General features: G+C 41.4%; 1 protein-coding gene across 2 annotated transcripts in view; it reads right to left on the bottom strand.

The window, feature by feature from the left end:
• LOC133513093 (zinc finger MYM-type protein 4-like) overlaps positions 1-12,904 on the bottom strand; it is a 49,307-nt gene extending 36,403 nt beyond the window's left edge. The window contains exons 1-3 of one of the 2 annotated variants that reach the window (XM_061843463.1): positions 12,699-12,904; positions 12,401-12,568; positions 1,524-2,115 (exon numbers count right to left, since the gene is read on the bottom strand). In XM_061843463.1, the coding sequence (XP_061699447.1) occupies positions 1,524-2,115; positions 12,401-12,439 (631 nt within the window). In that variant the 5' untranslated portion in view covers positions 12,440-12,568; positions 12,699-12,904. The remainder of the gene's footprint in view (positions 1-1,523; positions 2,116-12,400; positions 12,569-12,698) is intronic. The other variant, XM_061843464.1, reaches the window with a different exon arrangement.
• Between the last annotated feature and the right edge of the window lie 1,333 nt (positions 12,905-14,237).

The raw sequence follows: 14,237 nt of genomic DNA on the forward strand, positions 1-14,237 counted from the left end.
CCACCTGCTATCTTGGATGCACAGAATATCAACTTTTCTCCTAATCATCATGTCAACCAACTCTTGAGCTTTTCCTGTCATAGTCCCAACATTCAAAGTCCCTACACTCAGTTGTAGGCTCTGTGCATTCCTATTTTTCTTCTGACGATGGATCCGGTTTCCTCCTCTTCTTTGTCTTCAACATATTACATGTTCCAAATATGGTAATTTCTTGTGTATAATGCACATATTTACCCCCAAAATTCAAAAGACAATCATACGGTTTATAGCTGGGTATCGGAGAAAATGGAAAAGAAATAATTTTATAAATGTATGCAACCATTATGAAAAACCTGTACACTTTAATTCCAATATGCCACTTAGCGGTTATGAGAAGGCTGTACACTTTGACTAATATGCCACCACCAGACATTATAAAAAATGTGTAGCCTAAATTCTCATTCCAATTTGACTAGGGTACGTATGACAAAATAGAAGTACAGTTGTGGTCATAAATTTACATCCCCTGTCAGAACTTCAGAAACGGCGTTATGATTGAACAATAACAAAAGTTAATAATTTCTTTATGCTGTTTTGTTTTACAAAGCTTTTCTGAAAATTCTCAACTGTTTAATTTGAATCCCATAAAAAAAAATTAAATGTGTTTCGCCAGGCCCTTCATGTTTTCTTTCAAGAATTGTACCTGTCTTCCAAATTCGCTCTGGGTAACAAAACATAAGCACAAATCTGTGTTCTCTAATTTTTTTAAAAAGTAGGGCTGTAAATTTCAAAGGAAGCAAAAGTACTTAAGAATTACATGTTCAAATAAAGTGCTTCACTTCAAAACAATTCTTTGTAAATGTAGGAATAATTGTGATCATAATTATCATACATTTGCTTCCAATAAAGAAATGCTTTGGCAGCTTCCTAGCAGGAGACAGCAAGAACAAAAACATCTAATCATCAGAACTGTTAGAACTGCTGCCTGTTAAAGAAATGATGATGATGTATTCAGCAATCTTCCACACATGCACACAAACAAACATGTACACCTTGTTTCAAACTGTTTTGCTTGTCGTCTCCTTTTTGTAACATCCATGTAAATAAGGGGCATCTTAAAACTAAATAAATAGAAGTACTGAGGAGAGGATAATCAGAGAGTGCAGTGGTGAATTGTACGAGACAGTTCCTCTCCCCTCTCCTCGTGAGACTTGAACTGGTGTCTTTGCTTCCTTTTTGTCCTGTTTAATGAATGTCTGATTGGTGAACCTGACAGTAAAAAACTAACAAATTCATTATACATAACCAGAAAGATTTTCCAGAATTTTGTAGTCTACTTTTGGGGTGCCTAATGAGTATCCATTATACACAAGGAATTACAGTACAACTGACACAAAAAAATATCTGCAACAGAGAGGGGCCATCACTTCAATAATATAGTGTACAGTAGGTCTGTGTTTTTTTTTCATTAGACCAGTCCAGGGTGTACCACACCAATCACCCAAAGTCAGCTGTGACGGCTGGATGGATAGGAGTACACATACCTTGGCTGCTCTCAGGTGTGTTAACCTTGGATGAGTGAAAAGTGTTGGCAGAGCCACTTGTCGCTTCCCTCTCTTGTTCCTCCTCTACCTCCTCGCTGGGGTCCAGAGGAGAAGGTCCTTCTTGAATTTTGATATGTTCCTCACTCGATTGATTGTTTTTGCACAGTACTTTGTCACAGTCAACATCCTGTAGTGTTTCTGGTGGCAGAGCAAAGTGCCAGTCCTCGTCGTCCTCTTCAGGACCAAATGAAGGAAGGCCATCCAATGCATCATCAAATGCTGCTTCTCCACTTCCTCCTCCTCCTCCTCCTTCACAGGGTCCCAAGGTAAATGAGTGGCGTTGGTCAGCAACGAGCGAAGTAAGACGAGATGACGACTCTTCCGTCCTCTCACCCAGCTTTTCCTCTTGCCTGCTACTACTATTGCTGCTGTCCTCTTCTGGCTGTTGTTCACCTTGTCCTGAAATTTCATCCATTGCCCTTGTCTCCTCCAGGCCTCCACTCTTAGAGGAAGTGTTGGAACCTTGGGAGGAGTCAGCAAAGTCTCCCAACCCCATCACCTGATCAAAGACTCTGGATTGTCGCTGCTCATGCTGAGTAGAAAGGGAAAACATAAATAAATAACCATTTCAGAACTGCAGGTAAATCTTGTATTTACAAGATGACTTAACTTAATTTTTTAAAATTAATCAGAAATACTGTAGAACTTCCAAATTTGAACGGTAAAAAGTATGTACAGTGAAGAAAATAAGTATTTGAACACCCTGCTATATTGCAAGTTCTCCCACTTAGAAATCATGGAGGGGTCTGAAATTTTCATCGTTGGTGCATGTCACCATTGACAGAGTGATAATCTAAAAAGAAAAATCCAGAAATCACAATGGTTTCAAATCATGCATGGCACGGAAGGTTCCCCTACTTAAACTAGCAAATGTCAAGGCCTGTCTCAAGTTTGCCAATGACCATTTGGATGATACAGAGGAGTCATGGGAGAAAGTTTTGTGGTCGGATGAGACCAAAATTGAACTTTTTGGTCAGAATTCCACTAACCGTGTTTGGAGGAAGATCAATGATGAGTTCCATCCCAAGAACACCATCCCTACTGTGAAGCATCGGGGTGGTAGCATCATTCTTTGGGGGTGTTTTTCTGCACATGGGACAGGATGACTGAGGCCATGTATTGTGAGATTCTGGGGAACAACCTCTTTCCCTCAGTCAGAGCATTGAAGATGTGTCATGGCTGGGTCTTTCAACATGACAATGACCCGAAGCACAGGAAAACCAGGAAAACCAAGGGGTGGCTCTGTAAGAAGCATATCAAGGTTCTGGCGTTTCCTAGTCAGTCTCCAGACCTAATTCCAATAGAAAATCTTTGGAGGGATCTGAAACTCCGTGTTTCTCAGCGACAGCCCAGAAACTTGTCTGATTTTGTGAAGATCTGCATCCTGCAGGGTGTGCAAACCTAGTGAACAACTACAGGAAACATTTGGCATCTGTAATTGCAAACAAAGCCTACTGTACCAAATATTAACATTGGTTTTCTCAGGTGTTCAAATACTTCTTTGGAGCTGTATCACACAAATAAATCGTTAAAAAAAAAGAGAAGATCTGTCTGGAGGAGTGGGCCAGAATCTCTCCTGCAGTGTGTGCAAACCTGGTGAACAACTACAGGAAACGTTTGACATTGGTTTTCTTAGGTGTTCAAATACTTATTTGCAGCTGTATCAAACAAATAAATCATGCATTGTGATTTTTGAATTTTTCTTTTTAGCTTATCTCTCTCAGTGGACATGCACCTATGACGAAAATTTCAGACCCCTCCATGATTTCTAAGTGGGAGAACTTGCAATATAGCAGGGTGTTCAAATACTTATTTTCTTCACTGTAAAACAACCAAAATTGTCTTCGTGTAACATCACCATAACTTGTAAAATCTTTAAAGTTGTTCTTCCAGGGCAGATAATAATTAAAAAAAATATTCTGCACTCCTAAAAATTTAACATTCATTGCAAAGTGAGATGCATTTATTTCAATTGTTTTGAATGGGGTAATTGTGTTAAGATACAGTATACAAAAATTAGGACGTTGAAAAGCACCCTCAGAACAGATTGGTAGCAGCCTTAAAGGCTTCTTTATACTCGCACGTGCAGCGACCTCGCTGACGTCACTGTGGCTCTCCCGCCCGTAGTTTGCCTTTATACTTGAGTGCAGTCAGCACATGTAGTTTTAAAAATTTTCTGCAGTTCTTCAAGTCAGAGTGTCACTATGGCTAGTTTTGGCTAGGACAACATAGTGTGGAGTTTCCTCAGCACATTTTGGTCATTTCCGGCGGCTTTTTTAACTTTCCATATGAAAGAAACAATGGCGACCATGGAAATGTATGTTCTTCAACAAATGCCTGGCAGCTCCATCCTCAACATCCCTGGTGCAGTCTCACTTCCACCTTAAATTCTTCTGACACACCAACAGCACACCTCACCGCTGCTCTGCTGCTCTCATACATCTCCTGTACTATTCTAACATACAGTATTTCTCCACCACACCAGACTTGCGCATGCAGTACCACAGTTCCTCTCTTGGTACTCTGTCATAGGCTTTCTCTTGGTTTATAAAGACACAATATAGCTCCTTCTGTCCTCCTCTGTACTTTTCCACGAGCATCTTCAAGGGAAATAATGCATCTGTGGTACTCTTTCTAGGCATGAAAACATACTGTTGCTCGCATATAGATACTTCTGTCCTGAGTCTAGCCTCCACTTTTCTTTCCTAAAGCTTGATTGTGTGGCTCATCATCTTTATTCTTCTAAAGTTTCCACAGCTCCGAAAATCGCCTTTGTTCTTAAAAATAGGGACAAGCACAATTTTCCACCATTCTTCTGGCATCTTCTCTCCTGCTAGTATTCTATCGAATAAGTTTGTTAAAAACTCAGAAAACACAGCCACCTCTCCAAATTGCTTCCATACCTCCACTGGTATGGTGAAACAGTTTTTATGCATTGCTTTTTTCTTTTGTTCCATTAACCCTACCTCTAGTACCAAGTTAAATTTTTTGTGCGTTACGTACTTTCTGTGCAAATAATTTGTCTGGGTTTTTTCTCCCAAATTATTGGTTGTTTAAAGTTATTCTGCACTTTTGTTAATAAAAAAGGTTTACAAGGCTGAGGGCCGAGTCGCTACAGATACGGCAATGCACTCCCAGCCTAGCGTACTCTATTACTAAAGCATACATTTAAAGCAAAAAATAAATATATTTATTAAATGAGTTAACTATACATGTATTTCTATTATGCAGTTTATTATCAGGAAAAGCTAAAAAAAAAAAAAAAAAATCTTAAAAAAAAAAAGTTTTGGGCTTGGAACGCATTATTTAATGTTCAATTCATTGTAATGGGAAAACGCGCTTCGGTTTTCCAACGTTTCAGTTTTCAACCGGCCTTCTGGAACGGATCATGTTCGAGAACTGGGGCACCACTGTATTTCCTATACTCATAATTGCTGCTAAGCCAATCCAAATTTCCACCTTCTGGGAATAACAAAAGTTATCTTATATTACAAATATTGATCCATCCATCCATCCATCCATTTTCTACCGCTTTTCTGGGTCAGGTCACGGGGGAAGTAGCTTCAGCAGGGATACCCAGACTTCCCTTTCCCCAGCCACTTCTTCCAGCTCTTCCGGAGGGATCCCGAGGCGTTCCCAGGCCAGCCGAGAGACATAGTCTCTCCAGCATGTCATGGGTTGTCCCCGGGGTCTCTTTTCGGTGGGACATGCCTGGAACACCTCACCAGGGAGGCGTCCAGGAGGCATCCAATTCAGATGCCCCAGTCTGGCTCCTCTCAATTCAGAGGAGCAGCGGCTTGACACTGAGCCCCTCACGGATGACCGAGCTTCTCACTCTCTCTCAAGGAGAGCCCGGACACCCTGCAGGGGAAACTCATTTCAGCTGCTTGTATCCGGGATCTTGTTCTTTCGGTCACGATCCACAGCTCATGCCCATAGGTGAGGGTAGCAATGTAGAACAACTGGTAAATTGAGAGCTTTGCCTTCCGCCTTAGCTCGCCCTTTACCACAATGGTCCGATACAAAGTCTGCATCACTGCAGACGCTGCACCGATCCATCTGTCGATCTCCATTTATCCCTTACCCGTGAACAAAAAACACGCTCTTGTTGTGGTTGTTGTTGAATCACTCAAAGTACCTGAGGATGGTCCTCAGAAGCGCTGGACTCACATGTGGGAGGCTCCGTAGTCCTCCGAAAAGAAGAAATAGAAAGGACAATGAGAGAATGTTCGGAGCAAAAGATGACAGTTTGATAGATAAAGAGGTAGAGGGGGCGCTGTGACTGGCCTGTGCCACCAGGGGAGAACCCGAGCAGAAACTGCAAACGGAGCCTTGTCCATAAAGGTTATGAACAAAATTGGTGACAAGCGGGAGCCTTGGCGGAGTCCAACTCTCACTGGAAATGAGTCTGACTTATTGCTGGCAATGCAGGCTAAACTCTGACAGCGGTCGTACAGGGACCAAACTGCTCGTATCAGGGGGTTCGGCACCCCATACTGACGAAGAATCCCTCACAGGACTCCCCGAGGGACACGGTCAAATGGCTTCTCCAAGTCCACAAAACACAGACTGGTTGCGCGAACTCCCATGCACTCTCATGGATCCTGCTGAGGGTGTAGAGCTGGTCCCCTGTTTTTTTAACCACCTTGGTGACCTCAACCCCAGTGATAGAAGAGCCCCCTCAGAGCACACAGACTCAGTTTCCTCATGAGAAGGCGTGTTGGTGGAATTGAGGAGGTCTTCGAAGTATTCTCCCCACCGACTCACAACATCCTGGGTTCTCCACAGTTCGATGATCAACTTTGTGGTTGTGTCATCGGACTTGCGACCGCATGTCTTGGACACTCGGGTGAAGAGAGGGGTGAAGCTGTCAACTAATCACAACCTGGTGGTGAGTTGGCTCTATTGGTGGGGGAAGATGCCGGTCCAAAGTGCCAGGCCCAAGCGTATTGTGAGGGTCTGCTGGGAACGGTTCGGAAATTCCCGTCAGAAAGAATTTCAACTCCCACCTTCATAAGAACCTTGCTCACGTCTGGGAGGAGGCGGGGGTCACTGCGTTGGAGTGGACGATGTTTCGCGCCTCCGTTGCTGAGGTGGCCCACAAATATTTACAATTGTTAAAAAATTATTTCCATTTTCCAAGACGCTTAGCTTCACAAGGGTCAAGGGAGCGCCGAAGTGTATCCCAGTTAACATCTGGTGAAAGACGGACTACACCCTGAAGTGGTCGCCAGTCAGTCGCAGGGCACATATATAGTAATCCCTCATTTTTCGCAGTTAATTGGTACCAGACCCACTCGGGAAAAGTGAAAAATGGCAAAGCAGAGGTAAATGGCTTTTTTTTTTTTTTTTTTTTGCTTCATAGGTCTTTATCTTTCTTTGGGGATGCCGCGTTATACCCTATCAATGCTGCCTTCCGCTCCAGTACAGTACTAATCCATGCAGATGTTTTATTTATTTACTTCATTGCTCCATATCGTCTCACTGGGGATGGTACATTGCCTTCCCCTATAATATACAGTACTGTAGTAATGTATGCTAGATTTATTTTATTTTTATTTATTTATTTTTGCATTACTGGCCTCTGGATAAATGCAGAGGGGTTGCGCCAGGAAGGGCATCCGGCGTAAAACTGTGCCAAACAAATATGCATTCATCTAAGATGACACACTGTGGTGACCCCAAACGGGACAAGCTGAAAGGAAAATAAGATTTTTGCTTCACTGGTCCATGTCGTCTTGCTGGGGATGCCGCATTACACCCCATCAATAAAAAAGCCAGTGTGGGCGTCACAAAAAAACGTTCTGACATGCTGTGAAGAAACGGATGGGTCCATTCCGGCTGATTTTTTTTCATTAACAACATACGAAAAAATATTTTTTATGTTTATTACGTGTCAGTGGCCCTTTAAAGTCCCCATGAACTAAAACTAAATATCTTTACATCTGACATACTTTAGAAGAGTATTGTTAACAACCCTGCCAAATTACATTAAACAGTTACTGTTTGGATGAAAATTATTCAATAATCACACGAGCCAACTTACACTACTTGGTGTGGACATAATGTGACTGCTGACCATGGCACCTGATGACAGCAGGACAGGAGGATGAAGCCCAGGGACGGGCACAGTTGGTTCTGCCCTATTCATTAGTAATAGCTTAGCCATGAAGCCTTGTTGTCTCCGATAAATGTTCACAAAACTATCGTTTGTAAAATGGTCACTGCAGAGGCAGATGTCGTTGTGGATTTTCACCTCTCCATCAATGTGGCTCTTGATGAAGTCAATCCACTTCTTCTTCAGCTCCTTATTTTGGGTAATTTAAAAAATGACACTGAGCTGTTCTTAAAACTATGGCATCCATGGAAGACGCATTTCCGGTTTGCAGGCATGGTTAGCCAGCCAACTGCAGATTATAATAGTAGAAATCGTATAGCTAGGAAAAACAGACTCATGCTGGAGGTCCAGATGTGTAACTGTGTTGTAACCCCCCATACCCGAAAAAAACCCAAGAGATACCCATAGGGGAAAAAAAGGTTGAAAACAGTTTAACGCTATATCTCCCCAATTCAGTACTACTTAGTTCTCAGTCTTTCCAAGTTAGCTCTCAGCTTTTTCACATTTTTAGCAATTATCTTAAAATGTATAACTTAGAAGCAAGTCTTTGAATTCACGTTACTTTAAATCCTCACGTCAGCCATCAGCAAATTCATCAAACGCCCTCCTGTAACAGTGAAAAGACAAAAACAATACACTGTAGCGTCTACATAAGATGATACAAAGACGAACACATGCGGCAGTCAATCAACAACCACTTTAATGCAAAAATGAACTGTTATCGTCGCTAGAGAAAACATCCAACTAGTGTTTCCATCAACTGTCGGCCTTCATCCCACAGGCATGCCCCCAGTCCCATTTGCTACTTCTTGTCACACCCTGATTTACACAACCAATCAGAAATAACATCCCTTCTTGTCTCACAGAGCTCATAAAAATCTTCCAACAATCGGAGCAAAACAACTGTCGGTTTGCTACAATAAATAAATCATTGCAAAGCTTTCTCTCCTCCTGTTGTGCTTTTAAATACAGCGGTACCTCAACTTACGAACGTATCCAGTCATGAAAAATCCAGGTTACGAAACGCCTCCTTGGAAAAATATTGTCTGTAGTTAAGTAAGGAAATTCAGGATACGAAAGGAAAAAAATAGTCACTGGGTTCCCCAAAATCCACTGAACATAAAGATCCTGTATCTTGATTCGTCTGGCGCAATAGAGCTGCTCTTCCATTGACAATCACTGTAGCATCTTCCTGGCATCCCGTTGGCTAGGTGGGACGTTAATCTTTACCCATAACGTACTTCCTGTATCAATCTTTACCCAGCTTGCCGAATCACGCGAGAGCTGTCACACACTGTGACGAGCTCATGCACGTTGGAAAAGTACAACCTTTTTGTTTGCATTTTTTCCAAGTTTATTCATCTTTCTTCACCATGGCCCCAAAGAAATGGTAGAATTAAGTTGTGTGCGTGCTACGTATGTTTTCTCTCGGCTGTCGAAGTTTGCCTCCTGCTTCGTCGCCCGCGATGCCTTTTGCTTGTCACTCACCCTTCTCTTTGCATAGTCACCCAACGCCAAACGTAAATGAAAAGGGTTTTCTTTTATTATTATATCATTATTCTTACATTATTTACTTTGAATGTTTATTTTTGGCAGTATGTGTGTGTCTGGGGGGGAGTCAACAATTGCAGATAGGCGAAAGAGGGACTATTTGCTGACTAAACCATTTGGCAATGTGTATCACAATGACAGTCTGTTGTCTCAGTTGTAGGTAGTGCAAAGAATCATGGTGCTGCTGCCCCTTCCCAGAAATTATTCCAGTTTTCTTTTTAACTACACTATAGAAAATCAAGGTCCACGTTGCTCTTTACTTGCATTTATTACATTTGGTTATGGGTTTGTGTATTAGCTATTCTGCATATCAGGATTTGTATTTGCATTTGTACATTTATTTTATGAAGCTCACTGTGTACTTATTATCTGTTCAACAGTAGCATTCTGGTCATGCTCACTCCGTTACAAAGTCACTTGGTGACTTACCAAATTGCTCAAAAGTTCATTTTCAAGCTAAGTAAAAGATCCCATTTGTCTTGTATGAGTCATTCCTGCCTCATTATAGTCATTATAGTATAGGGAATATTATTATTATATAAACGGCATCATCCCTGCAGTTGTAATACGTGAATTAAAATTAGGAGTATTGTAATTTTTGAGCATCTGCGGGGCAATGACGGCATCCAAATCTGATTGGACCAGGCATCTGATTTGACTGAATGAAAAAAGACTGAAAAATAGCCAGGGACTGGGGGCTGCAAAGAATGATCAAAGGTTGATCACCAATTTTAACGTGCAAGTTTTATAAATTGTATTATGAATGATATACATCTAGTACATACAATATGTAAATAAATGCTATTCTGCTTTCAAACTGTACACAATATGATTGTTCATTACTTAGGTGCATACCTTTACCCCCCAAAATTACAAATTCAAATACAAATTCAACCAAGTAAACTACTAGAAGTGAAACTAAATTGAATTCAGATTTCCATCATGGCATGCAAACATGCTTTCATGGCGTGTATATCGTATCCATTCAAAAACGTTTTAATTTCTTGTTTTTGTAAATGATTGAAAGACATTAATTTGACAACATTTATTACTGTCATGTTTCGTTACCAGTAAATAATACAGAGATTTTTACAAGTAATTGCTTCTGAACTCTCACCTCGTTATTGACTACCCTGTCTGCAACTGGGGTTGGTTGTTTCGGTGGATCTTGCCTCTCAATACCGGGAGTAGTGGACATAAACGAGGGATGAAGTCCGTAAGGTTTGTTGGCCTTGGGTTAACATCCGAATGTACCACCTATGGAAAAGTTTTGTTTTCTTTGCTTCCAGTTGATTGATGTGTTTTGTCGTTTCGCGTGAACTTCCAATGCCTTGAAAACTCTTGATCCATAGTCTATGGTATCAGGTCGATAAATTTTGCGAATGAAGTTGATTAACAGAGTGGTAACTTCCTTCCTTCCAACTGTATCGACGATTTCTCGTTCCATCCAATCCCATCGGAATTTATTTTTGACATATCTATTACTTTCACTCGAGAGGCATCTTTCCTCTTGAGCACCGCCATCGTGTTTATTTGGTAATGGGCCCATAAACTGCCTCGTATACAACAAGCGTTTTCATTGGTCAGGAGGACACATTCGACCAATCAACAGACGCGTATCAAATTTTCCACCTTTTCACTTGCAAAAGTTGGATCAGAAAATGAACGAGTGTGGATTCTGGCACGGGTAACGGTCCAAATATTGCAGAAAAACTGAAAACGTTTTTTTTAATCTATGCAATTTAAAAAGACGGAATTCTGCCTATAAATGGAAAAATCACATGCCTGTTGGACAATCAAGTAGGTGGGTGGAGCCTGTGCAACTGAGGAGGCTGGGGGAGTGAGTGCGTTAAACGAGCTTATGTTTTGACGGTGAGATGACAACTTAAAATAAAGTATTGATAAAATCATCCATTCCTCTAAGTCGACAAAACTATCATTGCCTGAGCATCGTCAACAACAACAACAACAAAAAGCCGTTCGACTCCTAACAACACCAAGATTCCACAAGATGGCGCCAAATAAATACTTTCCTTTGAAAGACACTGAAAAGCAGACCAAAAAAAAAAAAAATCAGGGAAGAATGGGCAAACAATTATGCAAGGCTTAGTGTACTGCATATTTTCATGGTGTCTGTGGACTGCAGATATATTTAAATCTAGTTTATTTTTTGGGCATTTCAAATCAGTGTAATTCTCAGTTGTCAGGGCAAGTCATTGAGTATGTAACTAATAATAAAATAATAAAAATAATAATGTATCGGTGATGGTGTTGATATCTGCCCTGCTACTGAGTAGTTTGCCTTTCGCTTGAAGTTAGCTGGGATAGGGTCTTGCACTCCCACCACCGTTGTGAGGATAAGCGGCTCGGAAAAAGAATTTGGCTGTCCCACCAAACGTTTATCAAGCAAGAATGGAGTTATTGCCAGGAACTTTTTTTGTGACGTCGGCAGAACCTGACGACGTAAGGAAATTGTGTTACGTTTACTGTATGTTTTGGACGCGTTTGACGTAACTACAACAGTTACCCAAGTTAAAACGTGGAAGTTAAATGGACAACATAGGTTGAATGACAATAAAAGCGGGTTAATGAGACCTGGTGGGTGTCAAATCACCGTTACGATGAATTGTAACGACTGCAGGCCTCACGTTCTCTCCACTCTTATACTGGGAGTGTTTAAACCTTGGACCTCAGCTATACTGGGATTTCAAATGCTTAGGAATATGAAGTATAATCATTCGACTGACTACAACGGTGGTGTTTAAATATATTTTGATTTTATTGTCCATGGAAGCCCCTTGTGAAAGGTGTGTGGGGGCGGGGGATACTCTGCAAACCGCTGTTAATGTACTGCCGTATTTTGTGACTCACAATAGACCGATGTAGTATTTTAGGATATGTAATGTTTTGATAGTTATTGAATTTGTAGCACGCCAAACTGAATGTAGAGCTCGCATCAGTGCTAAACACCAGCGTGCTAGCCTAACATAGTTGGAAGCTAACTAGCTTTAGCCTAAGCGCCCGTTTCTACGATGAGAAAACCACCGACAATGACCGCTGATGCCAGTCTGTGGTCGGATGCAGTGAACAAATTTACCCGCCGTTTAGTGCACATTGGTAATTGCACACCCGGTACATGTTCGCTTACCATTAATCGCTTGAGTCTAAATTCCTCCGATTCCGCCATCTTTAATTATGCTGCAGTCATTGGGCTTCCAAACAAAACCCCGGCACTGCTACCACCTCCTTCTCGTCGTCCTCCTCCGTCTCCTCCCCTCTCTCGATGGCCGTGCCGCTTCTTCCTCGAACGATGCTGCTGTTAAACGGCAAAGACTTACAATAAGCATTCCAATTAAATTCGACAAAGGTGACAAATGTTCTCTGTACTTAATCAGCAGTACAAATAACGATCCTTGTCAAAGTACCGAATTAACTCCTGTGCTTACCTAAAAGTAAAATAATAATAATAATACAATAATGGTTGTTAGGGGCGGCAAAGTTCATCAGCTCTAAAGCGTTGGCCTCACAATCCTGAGGACCCGGGTTCAATCCCGGCCCTCCCTGTGTGGAGTTTGCATGTTGTTCTCCCCCGTGCCTGTGTGGGTTTCCTCCAGGCACTCCGGTTTCCTCCCACAGCACAAAAACATGCAACATTAATTAGACACTCTAAATTGCCACTAAGTGATTGTTAGTGCAAAGGTTGTCTGTCTCCATGTGCCCTGCAATTGGCTGGCAACCAGTTCAGGCTGTACCCTGCTTCGTGCCCGTTGACTGCTGGGAGAGGCTCCAGCACTCCCTGTGACCCTTGTGAGGATAAGCAGCTAAGAAATGTATGTAAGAATGGTTAGTTTCTACGTGCCCTGTGATTGGCTGGCAAACATTTCAGGGTGTTCCCTGCCTCCTGTCCAGATAGCTGGGATGCGCTCCAGCGACCCTTGTGAGGATGAGCAGTTCAGAAAATGGATGATGATGATGATAATTACATTGCATTAAAAGTAACCCTACAGACTGAAATGTGTATGTGAAATGAAGGAAATCAATCGTGTCACATGAAAAACGATGCACATGCTGAAAAGGCCAATAATCATCTTTCAGGAGGATAAATTACTGTACTGTGTATGATAAATTACTAAAAGGAATAAAATTACACTGATTATTACACCACCTTACAAACACAAAAACTTAAATTTGAGTTGTTCACGCTATGCACAACATAGGGGAAAAAATAGCAAAACAATGTGGAATGTTTAAAAGAATGAAAATGTTTCCCTGAAGGGAGGTGAACAAAAAGGCTGACAACAGGACAACGTCTTGTTTCTGATATAAAATGGTTTCCCCTAGCTTTGTTAACGGTGTGAACTGAGTGCCAAAAAATGCTAAATTGCATCATGCTAAAATCTTAATGATAACAAATGAAAAAAAATATTCCTTTATTGTGATTATCTCGGTATGCTGAATCGTTCAGAGTTCCTTTCACTTGAACTAAGGAGCCAATATTTTGAACTATTCTATGCCTCTAACTTTGTGGGAACAGTTGTAACATGGGTGTGCACTTATGAAAAAAGAAAGGTGCATAAAGACATGGATGAGAGAGTTTCTTGTGGATGAACTTGACTGGCCTGCGCAGAGCCCTGACCTCAATCCAAAATACCACCTTTTGTGAGAAATTAGCATAAACTGAGAGCCAGGCCTTCTTGTCAACATCAGTGTGTGACCTCACCACTATGCTTCTGAAAGGAAAGATCACAAATTCCCACAAACACATTCCTCAACCTTAATGACGGCCTGGCCAGAAGAAACCAATGAATTTGGAATGAAATATCACTTAAAATCATGTGTATGGGGTTTATCATATTATTCATTTTCAGATACTTTATCTGTGAATTGTGTATATCTACAATGGAATTGCAAATATCCAAATCCAGTTTTTACATTTTCAAAATTTTATTCTGACTGGTCAAGTTCAAGATCTACATTCCAGTTGA

This window comes from Syngnathoides biaculeatus, chromosome 15 (assembly GCF_019802595.1).
Source record: "Syngnathoides biaculeatus isolate LvHL_M chromosome 15, ASM1980259v1, whole genome shotgun sequence".
Classification (NCBI taxonomy): Eukaryota; Metazoa; Chordata; class Actinopteri; order Syngnathiformes; family Syngnathidae; genus Syngnathoides; species Syngnathoides biaculeatus.